At 38.8% G+C, this 26,653-nt stretch overlaps 5 protein-coding genes across 5 annotated transcripts; all 5 read right to left on the bottom strand.

Moving 5' to 3' along the window:
- Window positions 1-4,242: 4,242 nt before the first annotated feature.
- LOC113592306 (trace amine-associated receptor 13c-like) lies at window positions 4,243-5,908 on the bottom strand. The gene has a single exon (XM_035529140.2). The coding sequence runs from the start codon at window positions 5,860-5,862 to the stop codon at window positions 4,861-4,863; it is 1,002 nt and encodes a 333-aa protein (XP_035385033.1). The 5' UTR covers window positions 5,863-5,908; the 3' UTR covers window positions 4,243-4,860.
- Window positions 5,909-9,878: 3,970 nt separating this feature from the next.
- On the bottom strand, window positions 9,879-11,027 carry LOC113592305 (trace amine-associated receptor 13c-like). The gene has a single exon (XM_027033140.3). The coding sequence runs from the start codon at window positions 10,975-10,977 to the stop codon at window positions 9,976-9,978; it is 1,002 nt and encodes a 333-aa protein (XP_026888941.2). The 5' UTR covers window positions 10,978-11,027; the 3' UTR covers window positions 9,879-9,975.
- A 2,348-nt stretch (window positions 11,028-13,375) lies between these two features.
- Window positions 13,376-14,608, bottom strand: LOC113592310 (trace amine-associated receptor 13c-like). Its single transcript, XM_027033145.3, has one exon. The coding sequence runs from the start codon at window positions 14,440-14,442 to the stop codon at window positions 13,462-13,464; it is 981 nt and encodes a 326-aa protein (XP_026888946.2). The 5' UTR covers window positions 14,443-14,608; the 3' UTR covers window positions 13,376-13,461.
- A 5,240-nt stretch (window positions 14,609-19,848) lies between these two features.
- On the bottom strand, window positions 19,849-22,199 carry LOC113592311 (trace amine-associated receptor 13c-like). Its single transcript, XM_027033147.3, has one exon. It carries the CDS (start codon window positions 21,547-21,549, stop codon window positions 20,557-20,559), a length of 993 nt encoding a protein of 330 aa, XP_026888948.2. The 5' UTR covers window positions 21,550-22,199; the 3' UTR covers window positions 19,849-20,556.
- A 2,220-nt stretch (window positions 22,200-24,419) lies between these two features.
- On the bottom strand, window positions 24,420-26,199 carry LOC113592307 (trace amine-associated receptor 6-like). The gene has a single exon (XM_027033142.3). The coding sequence runs from the start codon at window positions 26,197-26,199 to the stop codon at window positions 25,216-25,218; it is 984 nt and encodes a 327-aa protein (XP_026888943.2). The 3' UTR covers window positions 24,420-25,215.
- Window positions 26,200-26,653: the final 454 nt, after the last annotated feature.

The following is a 26,653-nucleotide window of genomic DNA, read 5'->3' as shown; positions in this document are numbered from 1 at the left end:
CAAGGTAAACACCTCAGTGCCCACCAGTGACAGCTGAAGGAGTTAAGTACTTTGTCTATGTCTGAGGTAGTGAGCCTTCTCCATAGGCTACTGTCTCAGCTTTCAAAGTCAAATCAAAGCAAATTGGTTTTACTATCACTACATGGTGTGCATATGAGGAAAAATCTTAAGCACAAGGTCCAATCTAGCTAATGCACAGAACAGTACATAAGAATAATATATGATATAAGATAAGCATGATATAAGAATTATTCAAAGATGTCAGATACAATATGATGTGCAGTACTATAGACATCCTAAAGTAGATGCTGTATGATAGACACTATAGAATATGCATGGTACAATTGCAGTGCTGACATTGGATATTACAATTCTGTCCAAGTGGACACTGTACAATAAATACTATACAGTAGTCACTGTGTAATACACCCCGTGTGTACATAAAGTGCAATACATTTAGTAATTAATAATCTAGACTACACATAGGCAGCATGGGAATGTGCATGGGTGCATGAGTGGATCAGTGATATTAGTGTTGATGTCTGTGTGGCAGAGTTCAGCAGCCTGATGGCATGTCTTTGAGCTGAATGATCAGTGCCTTGATGCTGTGGTACTCTCCATGTAATGTGCGGTGGCCCGAGTGCCGTAGGGCGAGGGGCAGGACCCACAGACTCCTTCAACTGGGACGAACATTTATTAACATTTAAAGACACAAAGGCACTCACACTTATCACAGACAAGAAACATGAAATGGTTAACGCTAAACAAACATGATACACAAGAATATACATAATATATACAGAAATATATACATAAAGACGAACCAGGTGCAGGTGTGTGCAGGTGTGGTTACAGACAAGACAGTCCTCCCACTGCACGTGGCGGGCCAAACCACGTGACTCGCAGGAGGCGAGCGTTCCCTAACAGAACCCCCTCCCAAGGGGCGCGGCTTTCAACACGTCCGTCCAATGAAAGTGAACCTCCAGGTGCCGTGTACACGTACACACAAACACAGCACGGCAGTGCCTGGCGCCCACCCAGTACCAGGTGGGCCAGGTGCCGCCAGCAAGAGAGACCTCGCAGCGAGAGGGAGAAAGGCAGCTTCCCTGCCTCTCTCGGGGCGGTCTGGTGTGCTCCACAAGACGTTGGGCCTGTAAACACAAAAGGCACAAACAGAAACACACAATAGTGCCAACACAAACCCAAGGCGCTGTGACGTGGTGCCCACCGTCCCCACAGGTGCCTTGACATGTCCGTGGTCTCAACGAACACACGGGGATGCACGTCCGCCCTGGTTCCAGACATGCCACCTCCCTAAATGGTCCTCCTCTTTCCCGCCGCTCTAAGAGTGTCCCAGAGGTGGTTTGCCTCTGAGGCTTTGGGCAGACCCTTCCAGTTTCGCTGGCGAGTCCGCTGAGGGGAAGGGTCTTAGGAGATTCTGCTGGCTCTACACGACTGCCCTCTTTCTGGTCATCGTGGTGCCCCTCGGTCCTCCTCGGCCCGGGTTCAAGAGCCTCAGGTCCCCCCCCCAAGAAATTCCTGGGGGTGTTCCCCTCCGCCTCCTGAGAAGACGCAGACAACAGTCGCGGTCCTTTCCCCAATATCCTGGGATTCAGGCAGCAGTGCAGGAGGTGTCTATGCACCTCCTACTAGGAAGTCTGTTCTTTGTCGAGGGAAAGTGCGTCCTGTAGTGGTTGGTTATTCTGTAATGTGCAGTGGCCTGAGTGCCGTAGGGTGAGGGGCAGGACGCACAGACTCCTCCGACTGGGACGAACATTTATTAACATTTAAAGACACAAAGGCACTCACACTTATCACAGACAAGAAACATGAAACGGTTAACGCTAAACAAACACTGTGACTCATGCAAACTTCTTTGACATAGTCCTGTCCAGTATGGAGGGAACTACAGTGCTGAATGCAGAGCTGTAATCTACAAACAGCATATCGCTCTTATCCTGGTGGTTGGGGGCAGTGTGCAGTGTAAAGAATATTGCATCATCAGTAGACCTTTTCTGACCATAGAAGAACTGCAGTGGGTCCAGTGTAACAGGTAACATGGAGCAAATGAGGTCCTTGACCATCCTTTTGAAGCATTTATTCACTATGCCAGGGCTGCAAGGTGCCAGTTACAGCAGATTTGCACAAATTCGCTTGCATGAAACTCCTATGTATGTCCTGATTGGACACAGAGGGTGGTGTCAGCCCTGGGGATTTGGGCATATTGTCAGACTTGTGCCTGAGCATCTCCCACATTCCCTCATTCATCATCGGTGTCTTACTGATCTTCATCCATAGCCTCTTCCTCTTCCTCAAATATGTGTCCTATTTAAGACTCACTTTCCCTTCTTGTCTCTTGAGCCGCCTCTTGAATTCTGACCATTTTTTTACTGTCTATTTGTTTCCCTAATAGGTTACAGTTTCATTTTCTGTTTTTCTACTTACCCGAAACACGTGGTAGGAAAATAAATACTACCATTCGCGTAGATCATAGAATAGCAAGAATGGCAAAGAGGCATCCAATGATCAGCTCCAGGGAAATCAAAGAAGATCTTCAGTTACGCGTGAGTACTTCAACAATCAGAAGCTGCTTACATGAAGCCAAACTATTTGCAAGAAACCCTACTGGAAGAGGTCATGTTGCCTTATGCTGAAGAAGAAATGCTCTTGAAATGGATGTTTCAGCAGGACAACGACCCCAAACACACCAGCTAGCGGGCAATATCCTGGTTCCAGACCAACAAGATTGATATCATGAAGTGGCCAGCCCAATCCCCAGACCTCAATCCGATTGAGAATTTGTGGAGCGACATCAAAAATGCTGTTTTTGATGCAAAACCCAAGAATGCAGAAGAACTGTGGAATGTAGTCCAGTGAACTTGGGCTGGAATATCTGTTCGCAAGTGTCAGATGTTAGTTGACTCCATGCCAAACAGATGTAAAGCAGTTATCAGAAATAAAGGTTATACAAATAAATATTAGTTCAGTGATCAACAGAAAAGCTAAATCTGTAAACAACTTTCAGTTTATACTGTAAATATTCGAGTTTGTAAATGAAAATGAAGACTGTTATTTTTTTGAACAGCCCATTATTCTTTTTTCTTCATTTTCAGTTTAAAAATTGATATTTCCTTCATGTTTTCATTTGGAATTGAATGTGCAGTGCTCCCAATGCCTTTGTGTATATTTCTCAGTTGTTTTAAGCACACTGCTATTATTTTGCACATAACTGTATGTGTGTGTGTGTGTGTGTGTGTGTGTATATCAGATTTAATTTCAGTTACAGCTAGACAAATGCAAAGCACTGCAACTTTCCTAAGTCCATTGTGTGTGCAAGGAGGGGGTGGCCACTGAGGATTGTAAGGTCATAGACATCAGACTAGCCAGTAGCCAGTTCTGTGTATCATAAAACAGCCTAGGGTCTTTCTTGGGCTGCCCCTCTGTTATTGGAAGTTTATTCAGGGTTGCCATGGAATTTGAAAGAACAAGAACAATGAATTTAGGCAGCCCATGTGCACTGCAGACATTTTGGCAATGTGTGTTGTTAAACAGTTTGTTATTGTGTTATTTTCCTTATTTTGTGCCTGTTTATCTTTACACCAAATTTTCAGGTGGGCATACTGCATAATACAAAGGTAAACTAAAGGAAGAATAGTAAGTAGTTAAAACAAGCACTGAATGGATAGTAGAAGTTAGACTAGCAAGTTATTAGATAGTTCAGACACCTGAATATTTATCTTTAGTTATCAGGTGCCCTGGCAGGGCCCTGTGTGAAGCTCTAATGGTTTGGCATAAGATATTTGACATCTTATCCTGTGTATAATTACAATTATAGTCTGTCAGTATCACTATATTTGAAAAGCATATAATGTAAAAACAATACATAATTCATTAGAAAATATTTTAATACTATATTTTAGTTACTGGTTGTATGTGTGATTCTAAAAACAGTAGTTTAACATGCTTTTATAGTATTAACTAAACTGGTTAGGTTGTGACATGCTCACCAAGGTAAAAAAAAGCCATATAAAACACTAAAAGGTTCACGGCCAAAACAAACACACACAGACACACACACACACACACACACACACACACATACACACACACACACACACACACACACACACACTTTTATTTGAGTATGTGTCCTTGTGTACTCAGCCTTTGATTAAACTACATCAGCATGCGCGTGACAGCATGAGGTTTGTAGCAAATATGTAGAACATGGAGAGACGTTAAGTGACTTTTTATTGGAGGAGCAAGAAAACATAAACTATTACAATTATAACAGTAAAAAGCTGATAATTAATTATAATAATTAATCAATGGCAAACTATATTTTAGAATCGCCCACTATAACATGTACATTGGCTTTAATGACTGGTTTGTAGGCCACACTGTTCAGAGTTTTTGGTTGCAAACATAACTGTTTGGACTCCACAATGTACTGGAGAAGCTTGGTTTGGTAGTCTACACCAGAAAATAAACTATTCTGATTGGTCCAAGTGTAATTATGCTTCCCCTTGGGGGTTGCTTCTTGTTCATACCATATTAAAAAGAGCCCATTAAATGCTATGCAAGATTGCCTTTTGCATTGATGGAGATCTGGCACACTCCTGCATCTCTGCTGTGCAATCTATAAATGATGCCTCACTTTACTTCCATAAGCCAGTAAGATAGGGAGCAGATTTCATGACAGATGTTATAGTAATTATTACATTGCAATGGTTGTAAATACTCCTAGAACTGTTATAACATTAGCATTGTTTTAGTGAAACTAAATTCATTATAATTGCATATAATTATGTCTTGCACATGCAATGTTACAGAAATCCTGAAATGCAGTTTATTTTATTCCTATTTCACTCCTAAATGAACATTTATCAATTCAGAATCAGCATTGAATATTTGAAGAGATAAAATTAGTTTAACACACCTCCTAAACCATGGATAAAACAAGGCATAAATCACTGGATTAATGGAAGAATTAAGATAAACCAACACTAAAACTTTCTGAAATGATTCTACTTCAATTTCTACTACATTACCTAATACACTATAAACAGTGCATGGAAGTAAACAGGCCACAAACACAGAGACTAAAATACCAAGAACTTTTGCTGCTTTTCTCTCAGATTTAATTGAGTCTGACATGTTCTTTGAGGTCTGAGTCCTTGTGTGACTATTAAGATCTCTAATAGCAGTGGCATGTTTCTTGGCAATAAAAAACACTTGAACATAGACTATGATTATTACAGAAAGTGGGAAAACAAAAGTCAACACAAGATCAACCAGAGACCAGACCTCATTAAAGACTAAGAAGCAGTCTCCAGTACACATTACCAGACTTGTGAAGTGTCCATTAAAGTACTGAAGTGCTGTATTATAAAACAACAATATAAACCAGTTAGACAAAACCACAATGCACATTGTGCTGAGAGAGACTGTTTTGGTGTAGAGAAAAGGCTTAGAGAGAGCAAAATACCGATCAACAGCAATGAGAGTGACATTAAATATTGATGTTCCTATTAGAAAATATGATATTGATATATAACACAAACAGTGAATTGAACTAAAAAGCCAACATGACTCGACCATCCAAATTAATGCTGTAGGGATCACAAAGACTCCAACCAGACAGTCTGACACAGCCAGAGAGAGGATGAGCATGTTAGTTGGTGTGTGGAGCTCCTTGAAGTGACACACAGAGATGATGATGAGCAGGTTTCCACACACTGTTAGCAGAACAACAGCTGCTGCAGACACATATGATAACACATATATTACAGTAGCTACAGATCTGTCTGGACAGGAAAACCCAAGGCAGCCGTCAGTACGGTTAATCTCTGTAAGATTCATGGACTAAGTGTTTAAATTTTACTCAAAGAAATAATGCAGACCTTGTTTTATTCCAGGAAAGATAGTAACAGTCCAAATTCATATTAAGAGTTATTGGCTAATCAGCTACCACTGCTGATATTTGTACTGTTTAGAAAATGCTCCCTCCCTCTGGACTGATTGACATCTTGAGACATGTGATGTCATGGTTTGTGGAATGGCTAGAAAATATATCACTTAAAGAACAAACAAATAAAGATGTTTTGGAGGGGATTTTGTCGCTGAGCCCCAGAATTTGTCTGCAACAGCTAAAATCATGTGCTGTGCACCTAGCATAAGTGTAAGCAGGCAAAGGCCGGAATTCTGAGAATGAGGACCTTTGGTGGTGATTTTTTGTGAATTGCAGACACTGATGTGATACAGTACAATCAGTATCCTGGAGGGTGTTCAGATTTCCACCTTGTTCAATTTGTAGGATGAAAATTCACAATACAAACTTCAAAAGTAATTCTACATAATTTCTGGTAGCTTGCAGTCACACTTTAGAAATGTTAAAATAAATAAATAAATGCATGTTCTCCATTGTCCTGTTGTTCCTACATTCCAATTTATTAGTTTTAAAGTTCAAATAGAGAATAAAGGTGCAGACTCTAGAATTAGTTGAAGAGAATAGCTGGTCTCGTCTTTTATTGCAAGTTAAAGATAACATGAGTTTCAGGCATCCTCCAGAGAATGTCTGAGGGGTACACTAGAGTTTAATTTTAATGCACTTTTCCAATATATTTTTTAAACATTATTGTTCTCTGAAGTTTCCACCATCACATCTAAATATACAATATTTACCATTATGCAAATCGATTTTCAAAATCTATACCAGCTGGATCTTGGTACCATTACAATCCAAGGGAAGACTTCTCTCTTTTTTTTAAAAAAATGACTCCATCTAACATAAGGTAGTTTTTCTGTACCATCCTGTACCTGGTGGAGAGGTGATATGCCTTACACAGAGGTCTGCAGAGGCTTACCTCTAATCCTTTGCAGAAGCCAGCAGAGGCCTCTACAGAGGCCTGTGCTCTGTACACAGCTCATTTGATAAGGATACAGAATCTCTATGATCCTTTATGTTTTACATTATTAATATTTCTATTTCAGTGTTTAAATATCTTTTTCCTGTAAAGACTCTTTTTATTAAATTAGTCCCTATGTTTAGTAGATTTTATTCAAAACCACAGTACTTCACCAAAAATAAACAATACAGATCATCTTCATCACAGAATGAAAGGAATAGTGTTAACCTAAGAAAACATATTTTTTTCAGTGATCAGAGCTCCTGTATCTCAGCAGGTAGAGCAGGTAGAGACAGGTGCAGGCAAGGTCATGTGGTCAGTCTGTTTTTAGGGTGGTCCGTGGAAATTGACTGACCCAATGTGTCAGCTAGATATGTAAAATGTTTAAAAAAACAGAACTGGTTTTATGATATTATTTGTTAAAAACTGGTTAATAGAGCTGTGAAACATTTCCATAGATGTCCAGAGGTCATAATTCCAGGGCTTAGTGTCTCTTATCATATTTAACTCCTAATAAAAGCATTTGAAAAAAAACACCCAAAAACCATTGTGAATTACTCTGAATACAGAATACATTTTAAAGACAATGTAGGAGTCCTCTAAGATAGTACCTATGACACATATTTCTAGTGCTTATTTACATACATCTTTAGCCCAGTCATGCTAATAATATTACAATTAACTATAACAATACTGTTAGTCCATTTTTATTTGGGCATAAACATGTTTTTTTTTCCTATGTATCCAACAGCTGCATGTTTTTACGATGTCATTATTAAGTGTTGCAGGATAGCACAAAATGTTTGGGTCTCTTTGTAGGATTAATTCTATAAATGTGACCAAGTAGATCTAAATGGGCAGCTAGCATCACACTAATCAACAAGAAGAAAACACCAGGGCATCTTTCACACCCCAATTAACAGGTCCAACCAACCTTCTTATCCTTTTTGACTTAAGAACATACAATACACAAATACCCATTGTTATTTTGTAACAAACACACAATAGTGCCAACACAAACCCAAGGCACTGTGACGTGGTGCCCGCCATCCCCACAGGTGCCTTGACATGTCTGTGGTCTCAACGGACACGCGGGGATGCACGTCCGCCCTGGTTCCAGACATGCCACCTCCCTAAATGGTCCTCCTCTTTCCCGCCGCTCTAAGAGTGTCCCAGAGGTGGTTTGCCTCTGAGGCTTTGGGCAGACCCTTCCAGTTTCGCTGGCGAGTCCGCTGAGGGGAAGGGTCTTAGGAGATTCCGCTGGCTCCACACGACTGCCCTCTTTCTGGTCGTCGTGGTGCCCCTCGGTCCTCCTCGGCCCGCGTTCAACAGCCTCAGGTTCCCCCCCAAGAAATTCCTGGGGGTGTTCCCCTCCGCCTCCTGAGAAGATGCAGACAACAGTCGCGGTCCTTTCCCCAATATCCTGGGATTCAGGCAGCAGTGCAGGAGGTGTCTATGCACCTCCTACTAGGAAGTCTGTTCTTTGTCGAGGGAAAGTGTGTCCTGTAGTGGTTGGTTATTCTGTAATGTGCAGTGGCCTGAGTGCCATAGGGTGAGGGGCAGGACGCACAGACTCCTCCGACTGGGACGAACATTTATTAACATTTAAAGACACAAAGGCACTCACACTTATCACAGACAAGAAACATGAAACGGTTAACGCTAAACAAACACTGTGACTCATGCAAACTTCTTTGACATAGTCCTGTCCAGTATGAAGGGAACTACAGTGCTGAATGCAGAGCTGTAATCTACAAACAGCATATCGCTCTTATCCTGGTGGTTGGGGGCAGTGTGCAGTGTAAAGAATATTGCATCATCAGTAGACCTTTTCTGACCATAGAAGAACTGCAGTGGGTCCAGTGTAACAGGTAACATGGAGCAAATGAGGTCCTTGACCATCCTTTTGAAGCATTTATTCACTATGCCAGGGCTGCAAGGTGCCAGTTACAGCAGATTTGCACAAATTCGCTTGCATGAAACTCCTATTTATCTTTAGTTATCAGGTGCCCTGGCAGGGCCCTGTGTGAAGCTCTAATGGTTTGGCATAAGATATTTGACATCTTATCCTGTGTATAATTACAATTATAGTCTGTCAGTATCACTATATTTGAAAAGCATATAATGTAAAAACAATACATAATTCATTAGAAAATATTTTAATACTATATTTTAGTTACTGGTTGTATGTGTGATTCTAAAAACAGTAGTCTAACAGGTTAAGTAGTCTAACCTGGTTAGGGTGTGACATGCTCAGCAAGGTAAAAAAAAAAGAAAAAAAGCCATATAAAACACTAAAAGGTTCACGGCCAAAACACACACACACACACACACACACACACACACACACACACACACTTTTATTTGAGTATGTGTCCTTGTGTACTCAGCCTTTGATTAAACTACATCAGCATGCGCATGACAGCATGAGGTTTGTAGCAAACATGTAGAACATGGAGAGACATTAAGTGACTTTTTATCAGAGGAGCAAGGAAACATAAACTAATATAATTATAACAGTAAAAAGCTGATAATTAATTATAATAATTAATCAATGGCAAACTATATTTTAGAATCACCCACTATAACATGTACATTAGCTTTAATGACTGGTTTGTAGGCCACACTGTTCAGAGTTTTTGGACTCCACAGTGTATTGGAGAAGCTTGGTTTGGTAGTCTACACCAGAAAATAAACTATTCTGATTGGTTCAAGTGTAATTATGCTTCCTCTTGGGGGTTGCTTCTTGTTCATACCATATTAAAAAGAGTCCATTAAATGCTATGCAAGATTGCCTTTTGCATTGATGGAGATCTGGCACACTCCTGCATCTCTGCTGTGCAATCTATAAATGATGCCTCACTTTACTTCCATAAGCCAGTAAGATAGGGAGCAGATTTCATGACAGATGTTAAAGTAATTATTACATTGCAATGGTTGTAAATACTCCTAGAACTGTTATAATGTTAGCATGATTTTAGTGAAACTAAATTCATTATAATTGCATATAATTATGTCTTGCACATGCAATGTTACAGAAATCCAGAAATGCAACTTTATTTTATTCCTATTTCACTCCTAAATGAACATTTATCAATTCAGAATCAGCGTTGAATATTTGAAGCGAGAAAATTAGTTTAACACACCTCCTAAACCATGGATAAAACAAGGCATAAATCACTGGATTAATGGAAGAATTCATATAAACTAACACCAAAACTTTCTGAAATGATTCTACTTCAATTTGTACTACATTACCTAATAAACTGTAAACAAAGTATGGCAGTAAACAGGCCACAAATACAGACACTAAAATACCAAGAACTTTTGCTGCTTTTCTCTCAGATTTCATTGAGTCTGACATGTTCTTTGAGGTCTGAGTCCTGGTGTGACTATTAAGATCTCTAATAGCAATGGCATGTTTCCTGGCAATAAAAAACACTTGACCATACAAAATAACTATTACAGAAAGTGGAAAAACAAAAGTCAACAACAGATCAACCAGAGACCAGACCTCATCCAAGACTAAGAAGCAGTCTCCAGTACACATTACCAGACTTGTGAAGTGTCCATTAAAGTACTGAAGTGCTGTATTATAAAACAACAATATAAACCAGTTAGACAAAACCACAATGCACATTGTGCTGAGAGAGACTGTTTTAGTGTAGAGAAAAGGCTTAGAGAGAGCAAAATACCGATCAACAGCAATGAGAGTGACATTAAATATTGATGTTCCTGTTAGAAAATATGATATTGATATATAACACAAACAGTGAATTGAACTAAAAAGCCAACATGACTCGACCATCCAAATTAATGCTGTAGGGATCACAAAGACTCCAACCAGACAGTCTGACACAGCCAGAGAGAGGATGAGCATGTTAGTTGGTGTGTGGAGCTGCTTGAAGTGACACACAGAGATGATGATAAGCAGGTTTCCACACACTGTAAGCAGAACAACAGCTGCTGCAGACACATATGATAACACATATATTACAGTAGCTACAGATCTCTCTGGACAGGAAAACCGAAGGCAGCCGTCAGTACGGTTTATCTCTGTAAGATTCATGGACTCAGTGTTTAAATTTTACTCAAAGAAATAATGCAGACCTTGTTTTATTCCAGGAAAGATAGTAACAGACCAAATTCATATTAAGAGTTATTGGCTAAGCAGCTACCACTGCTGATATTTGTATTGTTTAGAAAATGCTCCCTCCCTCTGGACTGATTGACATCTTGAGACATGTGATGTCATGGTTTGTGGGATGGCTAGAAAATATATCACTTAAAGAACAAACAAATAAAGATGTTTTGGAGGGGATTTTGTCGCTGAGCCCCAGAATTTGTCTGCAACAGCTAAAATCATGTGCTGTGCACCTAGCATAAGTGTAAGCAGGCAAAGGCCGGAATTCTGAGAATGAGGACCTTTGGTGGTGATTTTTTGTGAATTGCAGACACTGATGTGATACAGTACAATCAGTATCCTGGAGGGTGTTCAGATTTCCACCTTGTTCAATTTGTAGGATGAAAATTCACAATACAAACTTCAAAAGTAATTCTACATAATTTCTGGTAGCTTGCAGTCACACTTTAGAAATGTTAAAATAAATAGAAATGCATGTTCTCCATTGTCCTGTTGTTCCTACGTTCCAATTTATTATTTTTAAAGTTCAAATAGAGAATAAAGGTGCAGACTCTAGAATTAGTTGAAGAGAATAGCTGGTCTCGTCTTTTATTGCAAGTTAAAGATAACATGAGTTTCCGTCATCCTCCGGAGAATGTCTGAGGGGTACACTAGAGTTTAATTTTAATGCACTTTTCCAATATATTTTTTAAACATTATTGTTCTCTGACATTTCCACCATTATGTCTAACTTATACAATATTTACCATTATGCAAATCGATTTTCAAAACCTATACCAGCTGGATCTTGGTACCATTACAATCCAAGGGAAGACTTCTCTCTTTTTTAAAAAAATGACTCCATCTAACATAAGGTAGTTTTTCTGTACCATCCTGTACCTGTTGGAGAGATGATATGCCTTACACAGAAGTCTGCAGAGGCTTACCTCTAATCCTTTGCAGAAGCCTGCAGAGGCCTCTACAGAGGCCTGTGCTCTGTACACAGCTCATTTGATAAGGATACAGAATCTCTATGATCCTTTATGTTTTACATTATTAATATTTTTATTTCAGTGTTTAAACATATTTTTCCTGTAAACACTCTTTTTATTAACTCAGTCCCTATGTTTAGTAGATTGTATTCAAAACCACAGTACTTCACCAAAAATAAACAATACACATCATCTTCATCACAGAATGAAAGGAATAGTGTTAACCTAAGAAAACATATTTTATTCAGTGGTCAGAGCTCCTGTATCTCAGCAGGTAGAGCGGGTAGAGACAGGTGCATGCAAGGTCATGTGGTCAGTCTGTTTTTAGGGTGGTCCGTGGAAATGGACTGACCCAATGTGTCAGCTAGATATGTAAAATGTTTAAAAAAACAGAACTGGTTTTATGATATTATTTGTTAAAAACTGGTTAATAGAGCTGTGAAACATTTCCATAGATGTCCAGAGGTCATAATTCCAGGGCTTAGTGTCTCTTATCGTATTTAACTCCTAAGCAAAGCATTTGAAAAAAACACCCAAAAACCATTGTGAATTACTCTGAATACAGAATACATTTTAAAGACAATGTAGGAGTCCTCTAAGATAGTACCTATGACACATATTTCTAGTGCTTATTTACATACATCTTTAGCCCAGTCATGTTAATCTTACCATTAACTATTTATATACGTTTTTAGCCCAAGCGTGTTAATAATATTACAATTAACTATAACAATACTGTTAGGCATAAACATGTTTTCTTTTCCTATGTATCCAACAGCTGCATCTTTTTACGATGTCATTATTAAGTGTTGCAGGATAGCAGAAAATGTTTGGATTTCTTTGTAGGATTAATTCTATAAATGTGACCAAGTAGATCTAAATGGGCAGCTAGTATCACACTAATCAACAAGAAGAAAACACCAGGGCATCTTTCACACCCCAATTAGCAGGTCCAATTAACCTTCTTATCCTTTTTGACTTAAGAACATACAATACATAAATACCCATTGTTATTTTGTACTGATGATTAATGGTTCCAATTAAACACTTGTCAAGCATTGTAGGGTTTTTGAAGCATTTTTTTTTGTGCTATTCCTGTTTACCTCTAGCATCAACACAGTTTTCTCTTTGCATTTTCTCTCAAGTTTCTTAAACAGTTCCACAATCACAGATTTTTTTAAACTGAGTGATCAAGTTGGTTATTCATTTTTAAAATGGATTTATGCATATTAATATATATATATATATATATATATATATATATATATATATATATATATATATATATATATATATTTTTTATGTAAACTAATTTTAAATTTTACTTCTGTGATCATGGAAATGTGTTGCAATTATTTGTGTTTCATTAGAAGTTACCATATGCTACAGTAAATTATATATATCATTCTGAGCAGTGGTGTAATTTAGATTTCATTAATTAAAGAACATTTATCAAGGCAGAATCAGTGTAGAATATCTGAAGAGTTAAAATTAGCTTAACACACCTCCTAAACCATGGATAAAACAAGGCATAAATCACTGGATTAATGGAGGAATTAAGATAAACCAACATCAACACTTTCTGAAAATGTTCTACTTCAATTTGTGTTACATTTCCTAATACAGTGTAAACAAAGTATGGAAGTAAACAGGCCACAAACACAGACACTAAAATGCCAAGAACTTTTGCTGCTTTTCGCTCAGATTTCATTGAGTCTGACATGTTCTTTGAGGTCTGAGTCCTGGTGTGACTATTAAGCTCTCTAATAGCAGTGGCATGTTTCTTGGCAATAAAGAAGACTAGAACATACAATATGATTATTACAGAAAGTGGAAAGACAAAAGTCAACACAAGATCAACCAGAGACCAAACTTGGTCCAAGACCAAGAAGCAGTCTCCGGGGCACATTACCAGACTTGCAAAGTGTTCATTGAAATACTGAAGTGCTATATTATAAAACAGCAGTACAAACCAGTTAAATAAAACTACAAAGCACATTGTCCTGAGAGAGACTGTTCTAGTGTACACAAAAGGCTTAGAGAGAGCAAAATACCGATCAACAGCAATGAGAGTGACATTAAATATAGACATGCTTGTCAGAAAATAAGCAATCACTATAAAACATACACAGTAAAATGTATTAAAAATCCAACATGACTCTATCATCCAAATTAATGCTCCAGGGATCACGCAGACTCCAACCAGACAGTCTGACACAGCCAGGGAGAGGATGAGCATGTTAGTTGGTGTGTGGAGCTGCGTGAAGTGACACACAGAGATGATGATGAACAGGTTCCCACATACTGTCAGCAGAACAACAGCTGCTGCAGACACATATGATAACACGTACACTGCAGTTGCTACAGATCTCCCTGGACAAGAAAATCCAAAACAGTGATTGGTTTGGTTAAGATTCATTAATAAGATTTTGATGAGTACTCAGCAATAAAATGTACCAAAACAAATAGCTAAAAAAATTGTTAAAAATGCAGCAAGAATGGTAAGATAGCAACAGTCCAAATTCATGTTCTTAAGAAATCATGCCTTGAACAGCAAGAAGTCCTGATATTTGTACAGTTTAGAAACTATCCCCACCCCCTGTTTGAATGACATGCATGAGGTCATTCTTCTTGTCTGGCCAGTAAAAGAAACATTGAAACAAACAGAAGGCGGAAATGTTATTAGCCACAGATGGTTTCCTTTGAAGGAACATAAGCAATTAAGGTAGATGTTGAAGTAATAGTTCACATTGAAAAGAAGCAACCACTGATTGGTTTTTATTTTATTTTACCCATCTGGACAAAGGGAGGGGTAATTATGTTAAAATGCTGTTTGTTGACTACAGTTCAGCATTTAACACTATCATCCCCTCCCTACTCACTACTAAGTTGGAGGATCTAGGATTGCATACATCCCTGTGTGACTGGATCTCCAACTTCCTAACAGACAGACCACAATCAGTACGGGTGGGCAACTGTGCCTCATCCACCCTCACCCTCAGCACTGGAGCTCCTCAGGGTTGTGTCCTAAGCAGCCTGCTCTATTCACTGTACACCTACGACTGCACAGCCACTTCCAGCTCCACCATCATTGTCAAGTTTGCTGGCGACACCCGATTCATGGGCCTGGTCTCGGACAACGATGAGAGGGCCTACCTGGAGGAGATTAAACAACTGGAAAACTGGTGCCAGGAAAATAATCTCCTCCTGCGGAACTTCTACACCTGCACTATTGAGAGCATCCTCACGGGGAACATCACAGTCTGGTTTGGGAACAGTACCAAGCAGGACAGACAAGCACTCGAAAGGGTGGTGCATTCAGCTGAGCGCATCACTCTTACGGAACTTCCAGACCTGTAGACCATCTACGACAAGCGGTGCCAGACCAAAGCCAGGAGGATTGTGAAGGACCCCACCCATCCCAACAATAGACTCTTCTCTCTGTTGAGGTCAGGGAAGCACTTTCACTCCCTGAAGACCAAGACAGAGAGATTGAAGAGGAGCTTCTTCCCACAGGCCATTCAGGCCCTGAATCAGGGAAACTGATAAACTGTGGGGACCACCACCACCAAGTAACATAACTGTGATATGTTCAATTACCACCATGTAACATAACTGTAAATATGTCAATTGCAAGATGGGACTGTACATTGTGTACATACATATTTAAATATCCATATATACATTGTACATTGTGTATATAAACATAATATACAAATATTGTACATACACTGTTAATATATTTTTGTATATATATAGAATATATATTTCGCTATACACCCCTGCTTTCTTTTTCCTCGGTTTGGACAGAGCACTCAACCATTTCACTGTGAGTTATACTGTGTATGACTATATATGTGACAAATAAACCAAACTTGAAACTTGAAACTTGAAACTTTTACATTAATATGAACATAGACAATAGTACTGAAGTAGTGACGTAGTACTGAAGTGAGATTAAATAAACATTTTAAATGTGGCATCGAATGCATTTTTCTTTATTTGAAATTGTTCTTTGGTGTCTACATAGATGATATGTGAGTTTAGTCAGGACAAAAAAAATGCCCATTTACAAGTTTACAGTTTCACCTTAGAATGAAACAAGCTGTTTTCCCTTTTTGCTGGGCTCATTAATAATTTGATGAGCTCTGATGTGATTGGCTGGCTTATAGCAAGGTATTGTGAAAGCCGACACAGAATCAACATGTCAAAATAAGTCAATACAGTTGTGAGAAGTGAACCATGGAGTGTTTAGAAATGAAAGCTCCAGAGGTGATCTTACACTAGCAGCATCAGTTTGGCATCTTTTCTAAGTGGAAACTTACAAAATCAAATAAAATGTCTAGTTACTTACAGGTTGCTCTTGGGGTTGTGAGACCAATAAAGTGTGAAGGATTTAGCTGTGCAATTATTGGAGATTTCAGCTAGGCAGATCCATGCTAATATTGCCTGGGCTTGAATGTGGCTGTTGTATATAAATTGTGTGTGTGCAAATATTAATTTGTCAAGACTATTACAACTCCATCTATGATTTTGGAATTTTCCCATTTTACCACCCCATGCTTCTTTAAGTAAAGTTTATGACTTCTACAAGGACACATGGCCCAATTTTATGGCCCTCCAGGCCTGGTTTGGTGAACTCAAAGACCATAAAACACCCTTCTTGGAACTTAGTTATAAATTCACATCCCAGAATACCGAGATCTGCAAAATTTACTAAAAGTCCATATTCATGAAGGGCTATTGGATTTTAACATTTATCATATGAAGAGTTTTCTCATGAGCATTGCAACAAGACCCAACCCAAATAAGGAATCTTTCATTCTTATTTTTAAAGAATTAGACAGAATACTTGACTGTGTAGACTATGAATCCACAGCTCCCCTCAGTGACTGTAACAGGTTCCTTAACCTGGATTAGGTAACCATGTATGGCCCACCACTGGAGACTGGGATACATATAACATTCCAAAGCATGCTTAATCCTGAGCAGTCTAACTAGCTTCATTACTGTTGAACTGTTAAGGGAGTACCTCTCTATAAATGTAGGTTAACTTTTCCCTTGGTCTTGTTATGCAAGTTATTCATGAAACTATTACCCCTATGTCTTAATCCTATCACTGTATTTGCATATTAAGATTTATACTTATTACTAGCTCAAGTATAATAAGATGAAGAAGACTATTTGAACTTTGAATTTTAGGACAATTACAACATTATGTAATAATCCTGCTTTCTATCTTTAAGTAGTGTATCTCAATGAAAAATGTAACTGTTGACATTATCAAAACCCTAGCAGACCAGCTCATTCATCCCTTCTAGTGCCACCACCTTTCCAGATCAGTAGGTAAAAATCAATTTTCAGCAAGTGTTGGGACCCCGTCTAGGCTGGGAGGCTGTAACATGGGGTTTGAGTGTTACATGACTGATGTAATGAATAACCAAACAATAAAGTTTACGGCAAAGATCAAAAGTGTATTTACAAGTTTTGGTGTTTGGAGTTAAGAAACTCATGCAGTTGCGCCAGGAATGACCAAGGCCAACACAACATGCAAAAACCACAGTAGAAACAAAAAGATGACAGACTAAGCTAACAAAGATAAACAGACAATGACTACACTGACTACACTTTTAGAAACAAAGATAAACCCACAACCAAACAAAATAGCAGCCACTCCTTACCACCAGTGTGTAACTATATACAGGACAACATATATACAAGAAACATATATTATCTCGCAATCAAGCAAACAAGGGGCAAAAAAAACCAAACATAAATCAAGGGGCAAATCCAAAGTCACACACACAAAATCTAGCAAACACAAGCTTAAAATGCAGCAACAAGTCAAAACCAGGAACACCAAACTCTTCTCCAATGAGGCCTAAGCCGAGCCCTTTGTCTCTTCCTCTTCCTTTTGTATGGTGCTCTGCTCACCAGTAAACCTGGTATGGATCGGGATGGGGGATACCGGAGAGGCAGAGGCAAAACCTGGAACACCGAATGCAGACACACAGGTGGACATAACAGTAAAGAACAGTCAGTTTGAACTCTACAAGCAGTAACTTCAAGTCTGGAACCTCTCGCGAGAAGAATTAAGTACTTAGAATATCGTTTTTATATATTTGTCATATACCCGGTTTGTTAGTTAGTCTAAACTCATTTCATTTGCCCTTCACTAGTCTTTGTTTTATTTGCCCCCCCTTGTTTAGTTTCCTTCATTTATTAAAAAAACCTCCTACATCTTCATTCTGCTTCTTGCCTCATTCCTGCAAATATGTTACAGAATAACTGACTGCTAAGTAGAATGCAGCAGGATATGTCCCTGCAAATATGCTACAGTGTATAATTCAGTCAACTGTTAATTCCAAGTCTAAGTGCTATGCTAATTATGCTGTATAACATCAGTGATTTATTTTTATTCATTAATCAATAAACTTTGCATTTATTCATTAGGTTGGCCTTTGTGTCAAGTACATTTTAAACAATGGTATTTGGTCCATGCACAAAATATGAACAAATTTTGGAAAGTCACTAATATAATATTAATAAACTTCAGTAATCAAAAGGTAAAATTAATGATAATTTCCCTACAATCAGGGTGGTGTTAATAATTGTTAATAATTCATAAATTTAAGCCTTTTTTCTACACAAGGTTAGGTCACATTGATGGTTACCCAGGTGTCTTCCCTGTTTACATTTACAGCATTTAGCTGATGCTTTTATCCAAAGCGACTTACAATTATGAGTGAGTAGAACTTGACTAATTGAGGCTTAAGGGCCTTGCTCAGGGGCCCAACAGTGGCAACTTGGCAGTGGTGGGACTTGAATCGGCAACCTTCTGACTACTAGTACCTTAACCACTGAACTTCTCTGTTCTGACAGTTTGTGGGAAATGAGAGAAACAAATGGATGTTGTGGTTCATAATGTGCCCTATGGGCAGTCTCTTTTTTCCCTTCAAGCTCAGATCCTCTACCAGAGGCTTGGGAGCTTGAGGATCCTGTGTAGAATCTTCTCAAAACTGCACTCTTCTGAACAGGGTTGGTGCATGGGTTCATTGGTTCCCAATTGTAGGGACCTTTCATCTGACATTTCATCCTGGCTCCACATTCCCGTAACATTCATGTTGTATCTCAATTTCTAGTTGTGACAGCAGTTGCCACTTCCAGACGTTGGAACTCTCAGGTGTTAGTCTAGATTCCAACAGGCCAACCTCTACTCTACATGAATGTCTCATATTTTATTTGTTCATGTAGCCCACTTTTCATCAGATTGTCCCCCAGTATTGGACCTTCCTGGACCAGCATCTGAAACATTGTGACTCTCCTATTTCTGACTCTCATCGTTAGTGTGGTAGGCAGGTAGCAAAAAGGACCTTTCCTAATGGACTGGTGACATTTGAAGCCCCCAACCTGTACCAAAGTCAGGGGTGTATCCCACTGAGCTATCCAGCTGCTTTTACATATAGACATCAGCACTTTTTGTGAAAGCAGAGTCTATTTTCCATCATAAGAATAAAACAAAGTGACAAAATGAGAAGAGCATAGCAGCAAGCTGGCAAAGATGAAAACAAAACCAGGAATTGTTAGCAGTAATATTCAAGGTGCTAAGACACAGTGGAGTTGCAGTAACACTAATGGAGTGTTCTTTGGCAAAGGACAGACAAGCAACACACCTGTGGGGTCTATATAGGGAGAGAAGAACAAGGCACAAGTGCATGTGTTTAATAATCAGGTGATTGGGAGTGGGCATGTCTCTCAGGGGTGGTGCCTGTCATGCTCTATATCCACATCTATTGCTAGTCCTTATCTATTACAACTCAATTTTTAGTATCCCCGGCAAAACAGTTATGCAGTGTAATGCAACAGAAATGGCCAGACGCTCATGGATACAATCTGTCAGAGAGTCTTTACTAATAGAAGGGCAATCTAAAAACATAGTCACAATACAGGCAGTGATGAAGATCAGCACAAAACAATTACCAGACTAGAGGGACATCCAGAGAGCAAAAACAGGGCCAAAAAGGAGATTAGAACCAGAAGGCAAAACAAACAAAGGGGCAAACACAAAAACAACAGTGCCATAAAATCTATAGCTTTGCGAAGCAGTGACAATACCTCACAATATGAAAATGGGAACAACCAGAATATAAAGGATAATTAGGAACAGGTGAAACAATTCAGAATTCTAATGATGAGCATCTGGAGAACAGTTCCTGATAGGATGATGAGTGTGGGCTGAGCTCCATTTGACTTCCCAGAGGATTCTGGGAATATGAGTTCAGAACTGCAGGACTCGAGCAGTGTGATACAATGTATTTTACTTCTGTTCAGTCCAAGATGTGGTGCATAAAGTTGCTATATGCATTCCGCCAATGTATGAGTTGTTTTAGTGAGCCAGTATTAGTGCGCCACTTTATTTGTATACACATGCACAACCCCACACATGCTCTCTCTCAAACACATGCAATGGTAATCTGCTCACATAAATGCTCACTAACATAATGGCCTTTGACCAATTTCAGCATCAAATTAGTTAAAGAACATTGATCAGGGCTGAATCAGCGTAGAATATCTGAAGAGTTAAAATTAATTTAACAGACCTCCTAAACCATGGATAAAATAAAGCATAAATAACTGGATTAATGGCAGAATTAAGGTAAACCAACATCAAGACTTTCTGAAATGAATCAACTTCGATTTCAACTATATTACCCAAAACACTATAAACAAAGTATGGAAGTAAACAGGCCAAAAACACAGATACTAAAATGCCAAGAACCTTTGCTGCTTTTCTCTCAGATTTCATTGAGTCTGTCATGTTCTTTGAGGTCTGAGTCCTGGTGTGACTATTAAGCTCTCTAATAGCAGTGGCATGTTTCTTGGCAATAAAAAACACTTGACCATACACAAGAATTATTACAGCAAGTGGAAAAACAAAAGTCAACACCAGATCAACCAGAGACCACACTTGGCTCAATAACAAAAAGTAGTCTTGAGGACAATTATGACTAACAAAACTTCCATTGAAGTACTGAAGTGCTATGTTATAAATAAACAATACAAACCAGTTAGATAAAACTACAGTGCACATTGCGCTGAGAGAGACTGTTTTGTTGTACAGAAAAGGCTTAGAGAGAGCAAAATACCGATCAACAGCAATGAGAACAACATTAAATACTGATGTGGTTGTGAGAAAAGAAGCAATCAATATATAACATGTACGATACAATGCACTAAAAAGCCAACATGACTCAATCATCCAGATTAATGCTACAGGGATCACAAAGACTCCAACCAGGCAGTCTGACACTGCCAGAGAGAGGATGAGCATGTTAGTTGGTGTGTGGAGCTGCTTGAAGTGACACACAGAGATGATGATGAGCAGATTCCCACATACTGTCAGCAGAACAACAGCTGCTGCAGAGACATATGATAACACATACAGTGCAGTAGATACAGATCTCTCTGGACAGGAAAACCCAAGGCAGCCATAGGTTTTGTTAATGCCTGTAAAATTCATCAGCATTTAAAGAAATAATTCAGATATTAGGATTTCCTGGAAATAGAGTTACATCCAAATTCATGGTCAAATGTGCTGAGCAGCTAGCAGTGCTGATATTTGTATGGTGTGGAAACTGCTCCCACCCTCTAGCTTGAATGACAACATTGGTTGAACATTGGTTGTCATGGGTTGATACATGTGATGGGTTGCTGACAGTAAGAGGCAATCTTGAAATACATCAACCTCTCTTCTGGGACATAGTTATTGGCCACAGAGCTTTTTTTAAAGTAGCACAGTCATCCAAATATTCAAAAAATGTTTTTGTATTTTTGTATATATATATTTCCGTATGCACCCCTGTTTCTTTCCCTCTCCTCAGTTTGGACAGAGCACTCTCAAAACCATTTCACTGCGAGTTATACCGTGTATGACTGTGTACGTGACTAATAAACCAAACTTGAACTTGAAAATTAGGGATCTTCAACAGCTCAAATTCATAAGTATATTAGCGAAAATCTAAACCACACATATATGTATATTACACATATATAATAACAATATAATATTTTTAGATTAAGATGTCCTCTGTCAAAGTTTACTGCAATCTTGTGTAATGTCTGAAAATGTGTGTGTATGTATGTGGCTTTATTGTGTACCATAAACAAGCATGTGCATTTCAGTCAACGTGACCACGTTACACACTGGTGGTAAGGAGTGGCTGCTATTTTGTTTGGTTGTGGGTTTATCTTTGTTTCTAAAAGTGTAGTCAGTGTAGTCATTGTCTGTTTATCTTTGTTAGCTTAGTCTGTCATCTTTTTGTTTCTACTGTGGTTTTTGCATGTTGTGTTGGCCTTGGTCATTCCTGGCGCAACTGCATGATCATTCCAGTAATAATCCTGGGTGTGTTAGGGTGTTAATGTAACCTGACAAGCTATTAACCAAAGTCAGGGCTTTGATCTGGTTAAAGCCTCTGCACAGTTGTTTTTTAAAATCTGTGAAAAATTAAGATTTTTGCAAAGAATGTTCTATATTTTAGTTACCTTCCAATTATTCTAGTTAGGGTGGAGAAATGGGCGATTGTTTCCTAAAGTCAGGTGGTCAGTGTCAACATAAAACAAGATTCTGTCCTCTGCAAATATCCCTCACCTCCACATCAGTGAAGAGTCCCGATTCCCAGGAAATTGTTGAGACATTGTTGACATCCTGATCAGTACTGCAAGCTTCAGGAGGCCTTTAACAAACCTAAGGTGACAAAAACTACCCCCACATCAGCCACATGACCATGTCAAGGGTTCCATTGAACTTGCTGATGATGGCACTGTTCCTAGGTCTCACCATATCCCCTGTCTCCCACTGAAACCCTATGGTTGCTACAGAGGACTATATCTCTGTGGCATTTTCCCATTTTCCTCCATGTTCTCTGCCTTGTCAGGATTCCTTTTAGCAGAAAAAAAGAATGAGGAATGGTCTGTCCTCCTGCACTGACTATAAAGGATTGAATGAAATCAATATATTGATGACATCACACCAAGCATGTCCAAGTAGTCCTATAATCTGGATCCTGGACTAGGGAAAATGTTGAAGCAGGAGCCTGAGAAGGATCTGAGACAGGGACAGGAGCCAGGATAGGAATAGGGGCCAGAGCAGAAACAGGAACTGCACAGGGTGCAGGGTCCACAGAAGGTGGGTCCAGAAGATCACAATGGCAGCAGGTCATTTGCAGGTCATCACAGGAAACTATAGTATGGGGAGAAAGCCTCACCAGGTCCAGTGCATTTCCTTAGCTCCAGATGAGGAAGTGGCACCTTCACATGTGTGGAGCATGGAGATGGGTGCGTGAATATCATCCTCCTCGGTGCAAACATGGGACTGGCACATGGGTTCAAAAAAATATTTTAAATATTAATTAGAAAACATTTTAATACTTTTGTAGCTGATTGCATGTGTGATTCTAAAAGCAGTAGGTTAACGTGGTGTTGGAGTGTAAACTGAACTGTGTTGGGTATCACCAATTAAATATTTTTTTTTTTTTTTCCTAGTCGTCAAAGTGACTGTGGACCAGATTCATAACACTTGACAGCATCCTACTCTATGCCATACACATATTTAATTTTTATTTATAATTAGCATACCAGTGTCAACTTACCACTACACTAAATTTACCGGTGCCCTGATGGACTAACCCAGTTTTGAGGCCAGTGGTACACTGAATACTGCCAATTATCATAAAAATGTGTTGCATTTGTAACTTTCAACAAGACAGAAACTACATGGCTGTGCTGAGTTGATGATTTCAGTGCTTCTTCTAAATCAGTGCAGAGCAGCTAAATCATATCTCTACTCAGTCTGTATGTATTTATAGTTTTTTCCTCTCTAACACTTAAATTTGTATTTCTTATGGCAAATAGTTGTGGCATTCTGGTGTCTTGATCAAGCAAAGCACCTTCCTCTTTTTGTACTCCTGCTAGTGCAATTATAAAGTTTGTCATCATGCTCACACCAAACAGACCAAAAATGTGCCTTTTAAAAAAATAATTAATTAATTCACCAAATGAGTGCCTGTGCAAACGTTTGTTGAAGAAAATTTGATCTGATCCACATTGGCATCTTACTAGGACATTTGCTGCCGTATAGGTTCAGGTGATGATTTTTGCAGAGCAGAGTTCTATTCTTCTATTATTCTATTCTATTTGCTGGCAAATGTTACCATTTGCGTGCAAGATTGCCTTTGACATTGATATTACTTCACCAGTAAGATATGGAATATTTCATTACAAATGATAAAGTAATTTTTACATTGAACTATTATTAACACAATTTTAGTGAAAACCACACATTTTACCTTATATGTTATTCTAATTTAACGTTGAGCAGTAAGGAGGTGGACATGTGCAGAGAAGAGCGAGATTTATTTGGGGCAAATCCAGAGTCGTAGTAATTGGAGTAGTCCAGGGTCATAGAGCCAATATGGAGATTACGGGGATACATTATAAACCAAAAACACACAAAGGCAAATAAGGGAAACAGGCTATAACAAGCTAGGAAACATAAAGGCTAGGATAACAAAACAGGCTAACATAAACAAAGGCTTTGAAACACAGACTGGCTTTCATACATCCACCAAACACAATGAACAGCAAAAACACAGGGAATCAGACAGGCTTTAAATACATGAACTTAACAAGGTAGAAACGAGTGACAGGTGTGCACAATCAAACGAGGGGCGGAGAAAACGAAAATACATCATGGAACTGGAATACACAAGACAAGGAAAACAAGAAACACGGAAGCTGGGAGGGACTAACTGTGACATCTAACTTACAATGAAATGTTAAAAGAAAAGATAGACATACTTGGATGATGGTGCCTAAATCTCAGAGTTGGTTCTGTGAACCTAACAAAAACCTGTATGAGGTCAGCATGACTTTGATGGTTGGGAGAAAGTTACTAAGCTATTTTTTCCCACACAATTGCTGGCCGATCAAAGCTCTTAGCCATCAGTTATAATGAAATACAATAATATTGAATAAAGTATGTCTACTTTTTATTTTTATACATTTGGAGTTCAGGGGATATAACTCTTGAGTCTGATGCAAGTTACAAAGTATGAGTGAGCAAACTAATGTATAAATGTGAACAAATAAGTACCCCAAATTAAAAGTAATATGACACCTGTAATGCCTATTTCATTCAGGAAAGAATGTTTATCAGTGCAGAATCAGTATTGAATATGTGAAAAGTTAAAATGATCTTAACACACTTCCTAAACCAGGGGTAAAACAAAGCATAGATAACTGGATTAATGGCAGAATTAAGGTAAACCATCATCAGAACTTTCTGGAATGATTCTACTTTCATTTCTACTATGCTGCCTAATAAAATGTAAACAAAGCACGGAAGTAAACAGGCCAAAAACACAGACACTAAAATGCCAAGAACTTTGGCTGCTTTTCTCTCAGATTTCATTGAGTCTGACATGCTCTTTGAGGTCTGACTCCTGGTGTGACTATTAAGCTCTCTAATAGCAGTGGCATGTTTCTTGGCAATAAAAAAAACTAGAACATACAATATAACTATTACAGCAAGTGGGAAAACAAAAGTCAACAGAAGATCAACCAGAGACCAGACCTCATCCAAAACTAAGAAGCAGTCTCCGGGACACATTACCAGACTTGCTAAACTTCCATTGAAGTACTGAAATGCTGTTTTATAAAACAACAATACAAACCAGTTTAATGAAATAACAATGCACATTGAACTAAGAGAGACTCTGTTAGTGTACATAAAAGGGTTAGAGAGGGCAAAATAGCGATCAACAGCAATGAGAGCAACATTAAACACTGACGTGGTTGACAGAAAATATGACATAGATATATAACAAAAACAGTAAGTTGAACTAAAAATCCAACATGACTCAATCATCCAAATAAATGCTGCAGGAATGACAAAAACTCCAATAAGAAAGTCTGACACAGCCAGAGAGAGGATGAGCATGTTTGTTGGTGTGTGGAGCTCCTTGAAGTGACACACAGAAATGACGATGAGCAGGTTCCCACACACTGTTACCAGAACAACAGCTGCGGCAGAGACATATGATAACACATATAGTGCAGTAGATACAGATCTCCCTGGACAAGAAAACCTGAGGCAATGATCAGTTTGGTTAAGATTCATCAGTAAGATATGCCTGAAATTGAGCCTGGAAAAATAATTCTGATCTGATTTTTTCTCTTAGTGACAACAGCCGCAGCACTGGTGAGATGGTAACAACTCAGCTTCATGGCCCAGGGAGGCATGGTCTGAGCTACTAGCAGTGCTGATATTTGTATGATTTGGAAAGGGCTCCCACCCAGTGCCTGAATGAGGGTACCCATGGAATAACATAATTTTCCACTGGGTACTTAGAACATGTACAGAGGCTGGCTGATGTCCCCACAGACATGTTCAGCCTATTTCTAGCACAGGCCCTAATTCCAGTTCACTTATTGACTGTGACATTATGACACATGAGTGAGATGCAAGTTTGGAAAAATAAGGCAGTGGTTTTATTATCAAAAACAAATTATGGACCCATAATACAGTGACTTGACTGTAAGCAGAAGCAGGCTACACTGCAAAGCACTGGACT

Source organism: Electrophorus electricus, chromosome 2 (assembly GCF_041902795.1).
Source record: "Electrophorus electricus isolate QZ-2024a chromosome 2, ASM4190279v1, whole genome shotgun sequence".
Classification (NCBI taxonomy): domain Eukaryota; kingdom Metazoa; phylum Chordata; class Actinopteri; order Gymnotiformes; family Gymnotidae; genus Electrophorus; species Electrophorus electricus.
Note: the sequence above shows the minus strand (reverse complement) of the source record. Positions and strands in the feature narration are given on the sequence as shown.